The sequence below is a fragment of the Manacus vitellinus genome, unplaced genomic scaffold, assembly GCF_001715985.3.
Source record: "Manacus vitellinus isolate BGI_N305 unplaced genomic scaffold, ASM171598v3 scaffold_0_pilon, whole genome shotgun sequence".
Classification (NCBI taxonomy): domain Eukaryota; kingdom Metazoa; phylum Chordata; class Aves; order Passeriformes; family Pipridae; genus Manacus; species Manacus vitellinus.
Window position 1 is genome coordinate 43,391,753 of NW_021938789.1, and position 18,254 is coordinate 43,410,006.

The following is an 18,254-nucleotide window of genomic DNA, read 5'->3' on the forward strand; positions in this document are numbered from 1 at the left end:
AAAAATTAAACTGTTATCACCATGCTATAAAGAGTAGATCAGCTTTCATTTCCAGCAACTACCATCACACTACCATGTCAAACTCTTGAGAGATTTGTAACCCCTGAAGAGAGTTTTGTTCACATCACTTAGTGTGATTAATCAATAGCTGCCAAATGCAGAAGTTAACCCTCATTTTCTTCAACTTCCAGCTTTATCTAAATCAGTTTCATCTTTATCTAACCTGATAATCAATTTCCATTGCTCTCACTTAACAAAGGAACTCAGAAAAAATAAAAAAGGCAGGCCTCAAAAGAAGAGCAGAGGAAAGAAACAAATGCCAGTGACAACCATGAGTGTGGTGGAGAGTCAATACTTTCCAGAATACAGACATAGAACTTCAAGGTAATACAATCAGTTATTTGCTCTGCATGCTAATGGCACTGCAGGTTCAGCTTTCCCATCACAGCCATCCATCTATTAGCCTCCATCCCCTTTGCAAGAAATTGTACTACTGCTTCAAGCCGTGCAGGTAGAAGGATCACAGCACCTGACACACAGGACCACCTCACCCCTTGACACCATATTTCTTGCATGATGATCCCAGGGGGTGGAATAGAAGTGTTTCACATGGCAAGAACACATACCCTGATCCCAGGAACAGCTCGAGGGTCTCATCATGGAATACAATAGCAGTAGTCACCTGAACTGGTGGACATTTGGGGCACCACAGTCAGTAGGCATCTCAGAAACCTCATGCACCTCAGTTGGGGCAACTTTGTCACCAACACCATGCAAGAATATTTGATCAATACTGCCTAAAAGACTTCCTTTAATCATTTATCAACACAGTATTTTCCTTCCATAGCATTTAGTGGCAAGTACATAGTTTAGTTCAAGATTGCAGCCTCCAGCAACTTGCACAGCATTTTTTTTATATTATTAAAGTAACTAGTACATATAAAACCTGTTCCATATACATATAACAACTGCTAGTTTCACTGCATTGTTTTCTAAAAATGTTCTAGACTGACTAAAACATGTACAGAATAAAATCATAACAACCCATCCTTTAAAATGTCAGCCCAAAGTAAGAGGATAAGAAGACAGGATAATTTGAGAGATGACAAACTTGTAAAAAAACTGAAAAACACAACATTCATTTCCACATCAGTTCAGGAGGGATTAGTAAATCCAAAAATAAATATGCATCTATTTTTAAAGAAAATAACTCTAAAATTCAACACATCATAAGAAGGTTAGCCAACATCAGGGGTCATTTTTCAACAACAAAACCGTTCTAAATATCACATTCTTCTACCATACTTCCTCAGCACTCAGAAAATGCATTAACTTTTCCTGTAGGCTGAGACAACTGAAAAAGAGAACAGTCTCACTGAGATATCTTTGTTTGCATGTTTGATGCTTGGCCAACAAAATCTAATAAATCACGTATTACAATTCTGTTTTATACTCTATGATCTTTGTACCATGACATGTTTCGGAAGTAATTTTCAGGAAAAAAAAACAAACTATGAAACTATATTGATAATTCAGTAAAACAACACTTAATCTTTACACCAACTCTTCAATATGTAGTATAATTTGTTGCTACCTAGTTAGTTCATGATTAGAAAAACAAAAATGAGAATGTATGAATGATAGGGTTTTTTAATTAAACAAATACTATCCCAAACTGAAAATTGTGACCTTGTAAAATAACAATCCTGACCACAAGTTTTAAATAATTTGTTTCAGATTCAGGAGAGCGTGTAAATACATACTATATACTCTTCACATTGACTTCAGATTAATGAAAGCCATTTTCCCCGTGTCATCCCACTGCAGATGTCATTCTCTTTACAAATGTCAGTCCCAATCAGAATAGCTACAGCAGTAACAGACCTGGTATATGAGTTCATTACCCTATAAACACAGGTGACACACAGCATTGGCAGAAGGGGGTAGAGGGATCAACAATACTTCCGTAACTTCAAAAATAAACTATTTCTTACCTTGGTTGCAGGTTTTTCCAATGTAACCTGGGTGGCACTTACACTTGTTTGGCCCAATGCATTCGCCATGTTTGCACCCTGGCTGGCATATAGCTGCAAATAGAGGAATACTCATTATTTTTCCACTCCAGTTACAGTTGACAGTGCTTTACTTTGAAACAAATGGCAATGACCTAACAAATAGTACTGTTTATGTTCCTCCCATCAGCAATATTATATGCTTCAAATACCACTGTTAACATCGGGTGCACTTTCAAAACCAACCACCACCCCAATACTTGTGGGAAGAGGGAGATACTTGTAAGTAGTCTATTTCTGTACAACACTACTACATCATGCTGTTTCTGGGATATTAAACTCTTTTAATACCTAATCAGCAAGCAGGCACTATGCCTTCACTTGCTCTGTGTATGTATGTATGTTCTATGACTTATGACATTAAATTTGATAAACCTGGAATATGCCCCAGCTACATAGAAAATGTGCACCTCAATGTCACTGGCAACACAAAAAGCCCTTGTGCAGTTATTAGTAGGCAGTAGCAGAGATCCCAGCATTCACTGCTTTCCTCTATGACCACAAGGCAACACTCTTTACCCCCTCATTGAGCAACATTTTGCCTGAACCTCTCCCTTTTGGGTGCTTGGATTCTGGTATAGGAATTGCTTTTTTTTTTTCTCTCTCTCTCTTTTGTTTTGGAGGAAAAAAGAACTGGGCAAAAGCAACCCTGACTGTAATACGCTACTTTATCACTGCACACATCCAGCTCACTTCTCTGAACATTTCAAGCATTTATTATCCACCCTGCTGCTTAGATACAGTCTCAGAATGTACAGACCACAGCTCAGAAATTATGGTCTCTTCTGCTTCCAGAGTCAAATAAACACAGAACTCCAAGAAATAGTAGTTAGGAAGCCATTTTTTGGTACCTCTCTCAATATAACACAAACAAAATTCTTAAAGCAAAGTTTTAGAACTTCAATAATACAAAGATAAGCATTGCTTTTGAAGAAATATGAGAATTCATGCACAAATTCAGTTCTACTGATGTAGGATTAGCTAACAGGAGTATTATCAGAGTGCAATGAATCCTGCAAAGCTCCAGAAACCATTTGACAGATTAAAATTTTAAACATTTCCAAGTTCTCTTTATTAGAAATGTTTTTCTGTTACAAAACATACTGTTTCAATCTAGTGGAAAAGTGAAGTATTTACTATGCTCTGTAATATTGTTTATCATTATATGATAAAATGCAGATGCAAAGTTCTGGTGAGCTCACTGTTTAAGCAAGACAGACACAAAATAGACAGAAATCAGAGGGTGGCATAACCTTATTAGCCTGTAATCATGATTTATCTATTTACCCTGGCTTTAAGTTCATTTCATAAAGTAACAGTATCATTTGGAATTTGCAAAGTAACTAACTAGATCCAGCTGTAATATTAATTAATTTGACAACAGACTGTATCATAAACCTGGATGTATCAAGGATGTAATTTAACAGAAATCTCCACACTCAAAAATGTAGCTTGCATTCTAGCCAAGCTGTTCAACAGGGTTGAATTAAACAAATTAAGACAGAAACAAGAGATTAGTTTTGGTTGTGGAAGAACCATGCAAATACATCTCTGACCTTTTAAAATCTTTTCCATAAGATTCAAAGCATCCAGAATCAGCAATTCCCTCAAATACATGTATAGAAGCAACTGTTTGCATAGAAGGAGTTTGCTCCAGTTTTAGGACTGCATTTGCCCTTTATTATCACTTTTGTTTAAACATATTATATACATATAGTCAGTGATATCCACTGATAACATAAAGCCTTGTTTTAAATCTACAGCACTGCTCTCGACAGAACTTTCTAATATGATGGTGAGGTCTCTTTCCAGAAAATTGTGCTAAGGAATATCTTAAAAGGCAACAGAAAAGGATGTTTCTTAATTAATGTAAGATTTTTTTTTCTCCAATACACACTGTCCAGAAAAAAATAAATGGGATTTAGATTCAGAAACACCTCTCACTGACAGTGTAAAAGAAAGGGGTTTCTTAGACTACTAAAAGGTATGTTTCAAAAAGTATGCTATGCCCTTGCAGAATGGACAGATCTGAGTGAAGAGCAACTGCTACATCATGAGAAAATTCTAGAACATTGTACTTGGACACATTTACTGCTTTTTTCAATCACAATGATCATAAACATAAAAAAAGTATCTTTGTGCAAGAGCTCATTTAGACACTGAGACTCATCTTCCTGACATCACAGACCCAAGTCCAATTAGAGGTGATGGTGGCAAAATGAAAACTGTGAAGACCAACTTCAAAGTCACTAGGGAAAAAGAAAACGTGATCTAAACCACAAGAGAAAAAAAAAGAAATTACTATAAATACGTTTTTGAAAGTTTCCATTAAATTTCAACCGCACTTCAAAGAAGATCCATATTGTGAAGTGGGATACACTTACTTAAATAATTCCTTTTAAAAAACACAAAGTACCATGGGATCAGCTTGGTGTGAAATATAACAGTTCAATAGCTTAACCTGTGGCAACTTCAGTTTAGCTGACTTTAAAGCCTATGTTTCTCCCTCAATTGCATAAATTGTACATTAGCAGCAGCTCAGACAGAGGAAAAAACCCTCATGCTTGAAGATGAAAAGCCTTCTAAAATTCAGTTATGAAACAAATGAGATTTTAATTTCATTTAGAAATTAAAATGTTCCTCTAATTCAAAAGGTCAAATACATTTGTATTAGGAATCAGATGTTTTGCTTAATTCTCTTAGTTACCCAAGCAGGTCATATATTGTAATGAGTAAAAATTACGTATTAGCATTTGTTTAAAACAACTTCTACAGATATGAAACATGCAACACAGGCCATGTTATTACATCATGGAATTGAATCTATGGGATCTCCAAAATCTAGTCCAACACATCTAACAAATGTAGTTCCACTTTATGCATGATATAATGTCTTGTATTATATACAGGCGGGTAACTGCTGATCTAGTCTACCTCCTAGTCTCAAGATATAATTAAGAAATGCACTTAAATCACATGACAGATGTCTCTTTTCTGTTTTCAAAAGTCTCAATTAAAGGAGATCTCATCCCCTCAACAGTCTACAGCTCAAGAATCTCTACTACTCCAAGGAAAGCTTCCTAATGATTAGAAAACCACTACCCAGAAAGTCAAAGTAATCATAAAATGCTTTTTTTTGCATATTAAACAGGTATTTGGAAACCTTTGTGTGCTGCCAAACACTGTACTTGAAGAAATCCTGCTTATTAGAGTACATTCTATGCAATTTGGCTACTTAAGCATAATGCATCTTATTTACACACAGCTGACATTCAATACAGTGTTACAACTGAAGAATTTCTATATACAGGAGAAATATATACAGAAATATATACAGAAAACTGTATATTTCTATACACAGTTTTAGAGTTAACATAGCAACATCTGTAACTCAGCCAACATCATAGATAAATCTCATGGCATTTCCTATGAGGAATCAAGCCACTCTCACAAAAGGTCTTGGATATCCTCCAATTAACTGTAACGGGGCTTTGTAGGGTGCTCAGGACTTAAGAATCAGATGGTGTTCAAGCAAGCCTGCATGCCTGGCTGGGGTTCCACCAAGGTCATCTGCATGCCCTTCCCACTGATCCCTACCAGAGTGACCAGGCCCAGAGAGGTGGGCCAGCTCCAGCTCTGCCATCTGCATCCTGCAAATATTCCCTCCCTTCTCCAAAGGAAGAGATGCCCTTGCATGGCAGCAGTTACACTCACTGACTCACAACGGGTTCTATTTAAACACTCTAAACAATGAGATCCAGGTATAAAAATAAGCTTAAGCCTGACTTTCAGCATTTCTTTTAATAGCAAACGACTATTTCAGCTGTTTGGTATGAGTCTGAGCATATACTATGTGTGCCGATGTGACTGAGTGTTTTCTTTTAATCTTTCCACTCTACTTGTTTTCTTGCAAAATTCCAGATACAATAGACCAGAATATTTCAGTCGCTCTGCTCATACACAGACACATGGAGTTTATTCATTTTTTAAACAGAAATAGACTCCCAAGTAGCAGGGAAAAAAATCTCCCAATTAGTATTTTCTGCATCTTAACAAGTAAAAAATTCCTCCACAACCAAGAAACTATCATTTCCCTCCAATCAACCCACATTTACAATGACTGAAATAAGCCATGTCAATTGACTTCAACCTGTTATGTAATACTTGTTTCCCTGCTAGGCAAAAAGGAAAGGTAGACAGTGGAGAGGTACGCCAGACTGAGAAAGTCACTTAGGGCAATGAAGTACAGAAGATAAGAGTGTGAGAAAGGTTGACAAAAAGAAGCAAAACCTTTCTACTCAATAATAGCAATTGTTTTAAACAAAAGTTAAATTTACGCTTGTATAGAAAAGTGCCACTAAAAATGAGATTGCTAATGTATTTTTGAATCAGTATCAAGATAGACCTATCACTTCTCCAAGCATTCCTCTCTGAAAAGTGTTAAACTGTACTCCCATTGGGTAGTAGTGTGGGCTGAGATAGACAGAAAAAAATTCCTAAGCACAGCTGGTTTTGACTTCAGTCAAATGTTGCTTATTTTATCTCTGCCACTGAATAAACTATAACCAAACTTCCCTTTTCATTTTGTTGACCCATCCATTCAAGAGACATCAGCAAATAAACTCTGCACTCAAGAGTATTCATTTCAGTTTGATCATTTTAAATTCTTTCTGTTGGGTTGGATGTGAAGATTTGCTCTTTCTCATTTCCCACTAACTTCAATGGAGTCAAGGAGGTATCCTGAAGTCTTTTATCTGGCCATAAATCTAATGGAGTACCCATTTTAAAGGTTGACAAGAACTACCTTTTTCCTCCAAAATAAGGTGAAAAATACCACATTTTAAGTCTCACTTAAACTTCAGGACAAATTAAACTTTCTGTAAAAATAACACAAGGAATTGAAACGTGAATGAGTGGTTTAGGCTTATAACTATGTTTTTGGGTTTCTTTTCAATTGTGGAAGAGAGGAAGGAAGAATTTCTGGTGAAATACATATGCTGTTAGCATGTGTTATGCTTGTGTAAAAGCCAGAAGCCACCAATCTTCCCAGCCACTGATTGCTGCTGGTGGTATTTAAGTATGATTCAACCATTCTGAATTATTTTTTAATTGCTGCATAAATAAAACAAATGAAAAACACATTCAACCTATTCATTACGGGTCTATAATGCTGGTTTTTTAAATTTCACCTGTATTTTCTCCTTGCACACAGTTCCCTCAGAACAGCTTTGGAAGTACCCCTCAGGCTTTGTCAGTTCCTCTGCACTAAGCTATCCACATTTTGATGGCATGGACATGCTGTCCCCCTCTGTTCCTTCTCATCTAGAATTTTAAGGTTAATGACTTAATTCTTGATTACTAAACACTGTTTGGTGGAGTCCTAACCAGATGGTTGCAATGCCTAGTTCCTACCTGCCTAACTCCTTCTCTTCATTTTTGGCCAACAATGGAAATCCCTGAGCTTTCTTAGTGGAGTATCTCTAGCAATTTAGCTTTTCATTGGTTTTTTTCCAACACTCCTAGCTATGTTTCATCAAAACAGCATTGAGTGTAATTCTTATGTTCTTTTTCTGTGCTTTGCCTCTTAACTTCTGTTCCTTAATAGAGGGTTTCTTTGCCAGAAGTTGCCCTCAGAGTCTTTCATTGCTTTTTGCATCCCTCCACTGAAATCTGCCTCAAAATGCCAAGCTGCAGATGTCCAGCCTGTTCTTGAACTTGTTTTCACCTCTCTGAATCTAAAAATATACACAAAATACCTGCATCTGAAACAACCTATGCTGACCATCTGCCTGAAAAATCTTGTTTCTGCCCTCTCTTCCCAAGTAACATATACCCCCTTATTTATTCTGACTCCAGATCCCAGCTCCTTAACATTCAGTTTGCTCAAACACAGAAAGCAATTTGTGCAGCAGCCCAGAAATGATTACATACTATTTAGTTCCACAGACTTTTATTGGATCCTCTTACACTGATGACTGCAGAACTTCCAATCTTAAGATTGCTACTTACATTCCCCTGGTGCCAATTTTATAACAAGACTTGCATGCTGATGAAAGAAACTTTCCTCTCTGCTGCCTCCCTCAACTGAACCTGGCTGCCTTTCTCCCATGGTGCTAACAGACCACAACCTCAAGTTCTATCATACTTTTCTTCAGCTCACACCTGTCTCTTTCTATTTTACTTTTTGCAGTTCTCTGTAAATTATGCAATTGCATAAACACGCACTCAGGAAAATTAATCTGCCTTACTCACAGTAATTTTGATCGAGGATCCCAAAGGTATGAGGCAATTTGTAAAATAAATCACTGTAACTCTTTCAGAGTTACATTCTTTTTTGTTCAACTACATACTTCAACTAGTCACAAATGCGGGAGAATGCATAAAGCTTAACCCACCTCAGAGTTACCAGTAGGTGGTAAAAATGCATCATACCCACAACTCACATTACAGAATTACTTCCAAAAAAGTGACTTTGCTTCCCAAATAAGTGTATTAGTAGTCACAATATATATATCTGCAGAGCTTAATAAGCCTGACTAGGGCAACTGGGTATTAATTTTCAGATCATTTCATCTGCACAACATTCCTTACTCTATTTTTGGGGAGATAATAAATGTCCTTGACCAATTTCTATAACTAGTAACTGATAATATCACCAGATAAAACAGTAATATCTAATGCCTGAATATTTTTCACTAATTACTTGTTTTATTTGTGCCGTCCATGACAACAAATGTTGTCAAAATGCATGCTAAAGCGTCCATCTAAAACATACAGTTCCATTACATATGCAGCTCCTAATTTTTCATGCACAACTACTACATTTGCCTGGGTAAATCAGTTACTCCATTTGCACATATGATTCCGGTAACAGCACATTAACATGACAAACTGCAACCAGTGTGGGCTATTCATTGCAGTGAATTCTTTGCTTGGCTATGACTGCTGCCAAATGTGTTTCTGAACCGCATGGACAAATCCAGACTCTGGTTCATGAAAGCCTTCCTATTCAGAACAGCACTAAAAAGCATGCATAACTTAAGCATGGGCTAAATCAACTGGATTTAATGAAGTCAGTGGAAGTTAATCTAATGCTTATATACTTAAATACATCTGATCTAACACACGTAAAATTAGAAAAGCAAGAAATATTTCATGCTTTGTCAATCTTTCCATGTTTGCATTTCAAGTCGTTCATTACAATTGCCTAAAGAATGGTGCTCTATCATCTCAAATGTCTGTTCATTACCTGAAATCCTTCTACATGTCTACTGAATTCCTACAGGTAGAAGCAGGCTAGCATGAGTGTCTCTATGCCTGGTGGCAGAAGACAAAGCGGGCCCTACTGCTATTTTGTTTATTCAAATGTAACATCCCCTGGCTTCAGCAAAGTAACTCCTGTATCATGGTAACAAAGCTGACTTTCCCAGACAGATTGATGTGCTCCCTCCCATCTGAAGACCGGCACCCCTGCCACAGGGGTAAGCAAACAAGACATATTAATTCCTGAGCAGCAGGAGACTACAGCCCTGAGTACCAATGCAAACTAGTATTGATTTCATTTTGCTCTGACATGCCAGGTTGTACACTGCTGCAGAGCAGGGGCTGTAAAGTCTCCCTGTTCTGGGAACGACAACCTGCAGCAGAAGTGCAAAGCAGGCAATGGGGGGCAATAAGTGTCTCAGCCATCCCAAATTAACCTCCCGTTATTCATGATTCAATACTCTGAGAGCAAATTAGGCTTCCTAAATCTGATCGCTTGTAAGTATGATGCGAAAAGTACAAACAATTTGCAGGAAGGAAAATATATTGCCCAGGGCTTGAGGGTAAAATAAAGAAAAAGAACAAGAGTGAAAAGGGAAAAGTGTAATAGTTTAGAAAATAAGTATCTCATTAGGTGTCTGGGATAAAATAGCCCTGTTAATTTCCTTCCCGCCTTATCTTCCCCAAATCAAATGTTTGGGTGTTTTTTTTAAAAAATCTATATCTTCTTGTCATATAATTTTTATGTAAACTGATGACTCAGAGGCCATAACTCCAAGTCATAACCTTGCCAAAGTTATTTCAAGAAATATATTCAGCTAACCTTTGGGCTGGCACCTTAGGCTGGCTATTCTCTGCCTTAAGACGTAGAACGCTGCAAAACAAATATCCAAAAAAGAAATTCCAGCTTTTTTTTTTTTTTTTTTTTTTTTTCCTGTAAGGAGGATGGACTTGGTTGGGGTTTTTATCAACTTGTTACATTCCTGGAGAATTACACACATTCAACATTCAGAGCTTTTCTGAAATAAAAAAAAATTCTGGTACACATTTAAAAGTGGAAACACCTTACATCAGTATTTCATTATGAGATTTAACAAATACATTCTGAAATATAAGAGTAATTAAATATAATGATGTGATGCTATTCTTATTCAGTCAACTAAGGAGCTACACTTTGTCATGTTTCATATGGTATATAGTTGTAAAAATTCTCATGTTTCATGGTTTAGGTTCAATGCTTCCATCAACAGAACATAAATTATTTTCTTAAAGAAACAGTATCCTTTCATTTAAATATAGGTATATATTTTTAATTTAATGCTGCATCTCCAGAGCAAACATGAAGGCTTAGCATCTGGATGCTAATTCGAGAGCAATTAAAATAACACTCATTTATAAGTATCTGAACATCTGCAACCAATAAACCTGTTGGCAAATAAATTTACTGGTCATTTTTATAATGTTTAAAAATTTAATATCATCTAAATTAAAACTAATACCTAAAGACCTTTTCAGCTCTTACTACCACATGAAAAAAGATATGCTACAAAATTTAAATAAGATGGAAACAGATATATGTTTAGGCTACTTTAAATCAAGTTACTTGCCAATAAATTTTACATTAGCAGGGTAACTTCTTAGGCTACGTAGCCTTATTAAAGAAGACTGGGAGTTAAGCAACAGCAGCTCTTTGTATTTTAAGGAGTATTTTACCCACACTTACGGGTTTTCTATGATTGTAACTTCTACTGATTTAAATAAGTTTTAAGTAGAAAGTCCCTTAGCATTTGTTACAGTGGAGAGAGTCTCCCCAGGTTGTTGCTGGGCTTTGAGAGAAGCTCCAGATACAAATACACTAAAGCTGTAAACAGACAAATCACGTAAGTGTTGAGATTTTCTTGGGAAAAAATGGGCTACAAAACTATGTATGAAGTACAGGAGGGATGCAGCAGGGAAGTAGAAAAGGATACTGTATCTTTAACATAGTAAAGTCATAACTTCTTTAAAAGCATAAAGATTCTAAACTGAAAAAGACCAACTGAATAAAAATAGCAAAACCTCATTTTTTTTTCTTCCATAGCAGCATAAAGCAGTACTGCAATTCTGTATAAAATGTCTTTTCTTTGAAAAGTACCAGGGATGCACAAAAATATTGGTCATTTTATAAGAAGCAGACATTCTGCACATCAATATTCATTAAACATTGTCAACACAATGTATTAATACTGACTGTGTTCTTGCAATCACAAATTCAGCAGCAAAACTCGTACTGACTAAGGATGTTTCTGCTGATCAGCATCCCAGAAGCCAATATTTTCACAGCTCATTATCGGCACAATCGTGGTTTTATTTTTGTGCATCGTGGACTATACAGAATTGCCGTTCCCACTGAAAGCATTGTTATGTGCAAGAAACAGAAGTCCTAAGCAGCTCGTGGCCTCTTCTCCCATTGATGCGTGGGATGATTTATGGGGGTAAACTCCCATTAACATTAGTTATACAAAATCTCCTTCTGTGCATCAATGAGAGCACAGCCACCTCTTCCTCCCCCTCCCACTGCCTTGCATCTCCGCAAATAGATTTGCACAGCCTTTAAGCTCATTAGGACAGGAGCAGCAGGATAGACACAAAGTTTCTTCACAACTCTTATAAAAGGCAGCAGCATGCACAGTTCCCAGCAAAGCACTCAGTTACGCCTGCATCTGTTATGTATCAGCTTGTACAAGCTCCCCTCTTGCACTTGCAAGTCCTTTTAAGAACTTCCTGAAATTGGATACTTTCTACTAGGCTTGACTAAATCTACATGCTAATGAGACGTCCTTCAATTAACATTTTTTAATGATGCAAAGCTAAGGGGAGGTGTAAACTGATGGTTTGACTTTACTGTATACCTCCTGATTGCTTGGTCCCTAGGCTTTTAAACCAATTTTCAAGGGTTTAGTGCAAGGTGGCGGGAAACTACTTTGCTGACCTGTTCTGGGTTTGCTCCCTAAGTAACACACAAACCTCAGCACAGGAGGATAACTAGATGGAGTTACAACAGATGAGTGCTCTGAAAGGACACACTCATCTTCACCTTCTCAAGACAGACTTCATAGACTTTGTTATCATCTAAGGAGAATTACACATAGAAATGAGTGAAGTAACCAAATAATATCACTGTGTGTAAAATCCATGTTCAGTGGGATTTTATTCCTGTTAAGAAACTTCTGTTGGTCAAACTTGCTGCCATCAGACAAAATCTGCTGACTCCAACAGCCATGTAGACTCCTGACAACAGAGGATCCAACAGTAGATCTGCATCTGTTTATAGCAGCTGCAGATCTAACCTTGTATTCTGTATATAAAGGAACACAGCAAAAAGAACCATTTTGCTATCACCTCTAGCAAAGGAGTTGTCCAAACCGTAAACCAGAATGATAATTCAAAGTGTTTTATATTGCTTTTCTTAAAAAATTCTTGCTTAACCTTTTAAATCTATGTTAAAGTATTCTCTCTTTCTACTAGGCTATTGGCTGTTAAACTGCAGCTAAAATTTTGAAGCAGTCTTTACATCTTTAGTGTACCTTGACTACATACAACTATCATACAAATCAATTACAGACACACAGCCATGTACAAAGCAGGTGTATTTCCTTCACAAAAGGCACATACGAATGGAAACAATTTGTACAGCTTTTGAAAGAACTACATGGATATTTGTAAGCCAGCTAAAAGCAAGGCAGGTAGAACACTAGTTCTAAGAATAATTTTCAGGAAACCAGATCGGATTAGGGGCAGAAACATCCACAAAGAATTATTTTTCAGATAACTCCTAGCATGGCCTGTTGGAAACTGAAGGGAAGATCTTCCACTTTCATACTGGAAAATAAAAAGCATCATACTGCTTCTCACACAAGTCTCTGCATGAACTCAGGGCATTTCTTATCTCGGATTTTAGTTTTCTGATAGGCCAACGGAGTGCAGCATGTGAATATACATTCACAGTTGTTTTCTCTACACTGGATTATCAGCAAGGGTCAATCAGCACTGGTTCCAAAGACTTTCCTGCTGCTTTGTCTATCTCTGACCTAACAGAGACACTTGGAAAATAAGATCCAGGTTATTCTTTCCTTGAGAAACACTCATCCCTGATAGCAGAACACTGCCACAGACATCTTATTAGGGGGATAATATAACAGGCTGCATGCAGCAGGTTTCCCAGACTACAGTAGCTAAAATAGAGGAATGGACATGACTGTTTTCTATTCTGCAGTTGACATTTCTCATCCAGTTCAAAGAACTGAGCTCCAACCCTACCACTGCTGGAAATTCTCTTCCCTCAGATATTTCAAACAATGAAAATCAATGCTGAATAACACATTAAAAAAAAAAACTTTAATGAACTTCCTAAGGCAATTCTTGCTGCTGGCATGCAGAAATACATTTGTACAAGATGCATGCAACGATTCATGTCCCAACTTGGTTTCACTGTGTCCTTTAAAACCCACTGAATGGGTTTTGGGTTAGGACAATACACTCAGTACCACACATGCAGTTGCCTTACTTTTATTTAGGAAATAAAAATGCAACTATTGATACCTGCTCTCACCAGAAACACTCTGTCACAGGAAGTCATCTCCCCTACTCTGAGAAAAGAAATCCAGAAGAAATTCTTTCTACCCTCACTTTTGCTCTGGCCTATAGTTTTGCTGTGTGCACAATAATAACAGATAAAAAACAACCACCTTCTTTTTACACACATCTCATCAGCTACTTTATCAACATACCATCTTACACAGAGGTAGGCTTTTGTGTGATTACTCCCACTTAACAGCTATTACTCCCACTTCTACTAATTAAGGTGCAAGTAAATCCCACAGGCTGGGCAACAATATGGGATTTTTGGACTAATTTCAACTGGGGTATATAATATCTAACTTTAAAGCATTGATGCTGTGAGTCCCTCAGTGTAAAGGAGGATCAGCTCTACCAATGATGAGGGCACTTCATGTGAACTAATAGTTGGTGCTTAAACAACATTTCTGCTGCTTCCAAATTAGCCTTTCTACACACCGGGTTTAACTAATGAAACTGGTTGATATATCAAACCCAAACCTCAGAAAAGCTACTCAGCTACATTACTAATCAAATATATCCACAGTTCTAAATCTAGGCCACTAAATAACTGTGGATGGGTTTTGAATTTACAAAGATTGAGAAACACCAATGAATTTGAGTTACATTTGTTCAGCTCCTATGAAAATCTCAAAATGCATCTAGCTGCTTAAACCTTGATCTTACTTTGGTGTTCACAACCTGCAAGAAAGAAAAAAAAATCCAACCTGTTTCAAAGTTCTTGATCATTTCAGTTGGAAGTACACCTTCTAAGTGCTTTTGCTGGAATTGGAAAGGCACTGGGGAAGGGAATTTCATGTCACTGCAGAGTGAATATTTCCACTAGCTCAGACATTACAGCTGCCACTGACAGGCTTTGGAAGCAAGTTTACAGACAGATCAGACCTACACACACAAGTCTTGATTGGTTTAATTTATTAAGAGGAGACAGAGGAGGTTGTAAAGGAAGAGTGTAAATTAAAGGAGGGGCCCTATTTCAGCTTCTTCCTACATGTTTATAAGAGCAGAAGGGAGCAGAGTTATGCTGACTTGTGTTACTAAGCAGCAGTAAGCACGACTATGCTCTGTGTGCACCCCTTTGTCAATCAAAGGGACATAAAAGGAATAACTCTACACTTCACAAAAGCAAGTTTAGCTAACACAGTTCAGTTTCCATTTCCAACTGTATGGATGGATTATGGATGAAAGATCAGGAGCATGGAATCACCAAGGTTTAATAAATTACCACTTGTCAGCTATGCCACACTCCTGCCCTGTTAGAGCTGATATAATACAGGCTTAAACATTTGTCACAATTAAACCTTTACCTTAAATCACACAGTTGGTTTAAACTAACACGTTTTTTTCTCAATAACTGTGGGCAGAGGCCATGCCACATGCATTTGGTGGAGCAGCTAAGCTGGACAGCAGAAAATGTATCCAGGTATGTTAGCGATCACTTGCCCATGGCATGTACACTATCATGCCTCAGAGCCTATATAACTGCTACACTCTGGCTCCAGCATGGCTCTCACCTTATACTGATTGTCAGAAGGATAAATTCAGAGGTAATTAGTGCCCACACAGTAAATTACGCATGAGTAAGCAGCTGAGAGTCCAAAGGTGCTGTAGCATTTTCAGGCATACCAAGGATGGCTCAAACTAGTTTGAAAAAAAAAAGCAGTTCAAGCTCACTAATAAAGAGCTCAACACTATTGCTGGAATATTTAAAGCTTCTTATTTGGAGTCATTTGTAAACTGGGTCTCACTACTAATTTTTAAGCCTGACTCTGTACTTACTTTCATTGGGCAAATACAACTTATTCTAGAAACAACAAAGAAAAGGTACATCTAGTAGAGAAAGTCTGACATCTATTTATGTCACTCATTTCACGGATAGGACTCAGAGGTTTGCCTTTATCCATAGAGAAAGCTGAAGAAATAATCATGTACTTGGCTTTTTGGAAAATTTTCAGTGATATTCCTTTGTACAGTTAAATACTTAAGTTTTCCTTTGAGGCCAGGAATCCTGCTTTCTGTGCCAGGTTAATCCTTCATACTGGGTGCCACATTTCCAGGTGGAGAGTTGACTACAGATTTTCTATTTGGCTGTAAGCATTAGAAAGATTCACTTTCACTTAGTGTAATCTCCCATGTCGTGATATGTCTGGAATTTTCACCACCCACAACTGGGGCAGATTTTCTTGCTTTATTTTGCTAAGAGGTTGGTTCCCATTTAAAACTAAGAAGGAGCTGTCATGGTTTTGGTAAAGTTTTCACCCAGATACCTGAGTCTTTTCTGAATCAGCAATTAAAAATTCACCCAGTATGAAAAAGAAAAAGAGGAAAAAATGCCTTTAGACACCTAAGTGATAAACGTATTCTTTTGAAAGTCTGGTCCCAGGTATTGGAAATGATCACAGAAAATACACCTCTACACGTCTTCTAAATGTGCGTGGAAAACAAATCTGTGAATAATGGACTACAATGCAGGGGAAGGAGGTGAGAGAATTCACCTGGTTGTACCCTTAAAAAAAAAGAAAAAAAAAGAGCATTTATAGTACCTGGAAAAGTTGGCACTAAAAATACTAAAAATTACCTTATTGAGAAATTCAAAGAGCAAAAAATAAAAAATACTTTCTGTGTATTATTACTTCTATCTCATTTTCAATTTTTAGTTATGAATCTTTTGATAGTATCACTTCATGCTATTCCTGCCTCCCAAGATCATAAAAATGCAACTAAAAATCAGAATTGGCAACAATGAGAAATCAACTTCCGCCTCAACATAAGCTGCAATTTACGGTCAAAACACAGGAGACAATTTGTCCAAGGAAAGGGCCACAGTGAGACAGTGGTCTGGGCTTTTTTGGGTTTGGTTTGGTTTTTATAAACAATGCAAATTACTGATATTTGCCAGTTAAGCCTCCATAGCCTCAAATATTTAAATGCACAATGATCCTCAAATAAATCTGTATTATGAAAGGTGGGCATAGATTCTGTTGTCTCTGGAGTAGCCTCAATCAATCTACTATCCTTTATAAATATTCACCTCAAGGAAAGGCCTACCTGTTACCAATTAGGGTCCTAAAAATCAAAATGATTCATGGTATGGCCCGAGAGGTATCAACCTGAGAACTCTGCATCAAAGAAATAGTATCAGAGATGTTACATTCCAGAAGTACTTTACATAGCTTTTACAAGTAATCTTATATCCGTATTAAACATTGAGGGCTTTTAACACATTTGGGAAGAAACAACCAGTCTTGCTGTTTACAGATTTGAACAAAACCTTTGCTGAGAGTTGGATTGCCGATGCCATATCTATCTTTTGCCTAATATTTGCCACCTACAGTCACCGCCCTGCAGACTAAGCAACTTAAGCATTTAACATCTGTTTTCCTTTAAAAATGGCTTGGTAGAAAATAATCTAGTCTGCATATGTTTGTATCTAAATAAAAAAAGCTAAGGACCAGTGTCTATAGGTTTGCTCCTGCATAAATTTCAGGGATGTCACTCATGCATGCATTGTTAAACACATGAGCAAGCGTTCCCAGTATCAAAGGCTGTAATTTTAACAAGCTGAGGTCTCTACAACGCTCCTAACAATTTTAACTTCTACACAGTACTAGCTGCCACCACAAAACACCTTTTGAGGATGTAGTTAATGATGAAGACTTCTCTACTTGTTTATCCCACTATTATATCAAAGATTCTAAATAGATGAAAGAATCTCAGAGATGCTTCTCTTCACATATGACCCAATAAAAGGATGCTGTCAGGTAGATTTACTCCCTTAGTTTGGGGTTACCAAAAGTATGTTTGAACTTAATACTAATTGGAACATCAATTTTTTAAGTGAAATATCAATAATATGGGTTTCCTTCTTGGATGCAAATACTCTTGTTCCACAGTGCTTGTAACATGACACAGCATAGTTACATCAGGTTATCAGATCAGAGCATGAAATGAAGCAGAAACCGAACCAAACTTCCCAAATTCTCATTGCCCTAACTCAAGTTCACCTTACTTGATTGCAATCGTTTTTAGTTGAAAACAAACAGAATTTCAACGTGACAACATCCTTCTAAGTAAGTCAGACTCACACATGCAAAAGCCTAAGCCCTGTGTTGTAAGAATGTGTGTGAACATGTGAAAGACGTGACTAGGTGTGTCCAAGCCTTTTCTACAAGTGACTAGAAGCCCCAGCAGCAATGATACTCACGCTGGCATTGTCCCCAGGACACTCGGGCCCAGCCCCAGCAGCAGTCAATTCTGCTTCCAAACCGACAGAGTCCTGCAGAGGAGACCATGTGTCTGGGC

General features: G+C 37.3%; 1 protein-coding gene across 2 annotated transcripts in view; it reads right to left on the reverse strand.

Moving 5' to 3' along the window:
- NPNT (nephronectin) overlaps positions 1-18,254 on the reverse strand; it is a 49,307-nt gene extending 31,053 nt beyond the window's left edge. For both annotated transcript variants that reach the window (XM_018072478.2, XM_018072474.2), the window contains exons 1-2: positions 18,157-18,254; positions 1,995-2,087 (exon numbers count right to left, since the gene is read on the reverse strand). In XM_018072478.2, the coding sequence (XP_017927967.1) occupies positions 1,995-2,087; positions 18,157-18,244 (181 nt within the window). In that variant the 5' untranslated portion in view covers positions 18,245-18,254. The remainder of the gene's footprint in view (positions 1-1,994; positions 2,088-18,156) is intronic.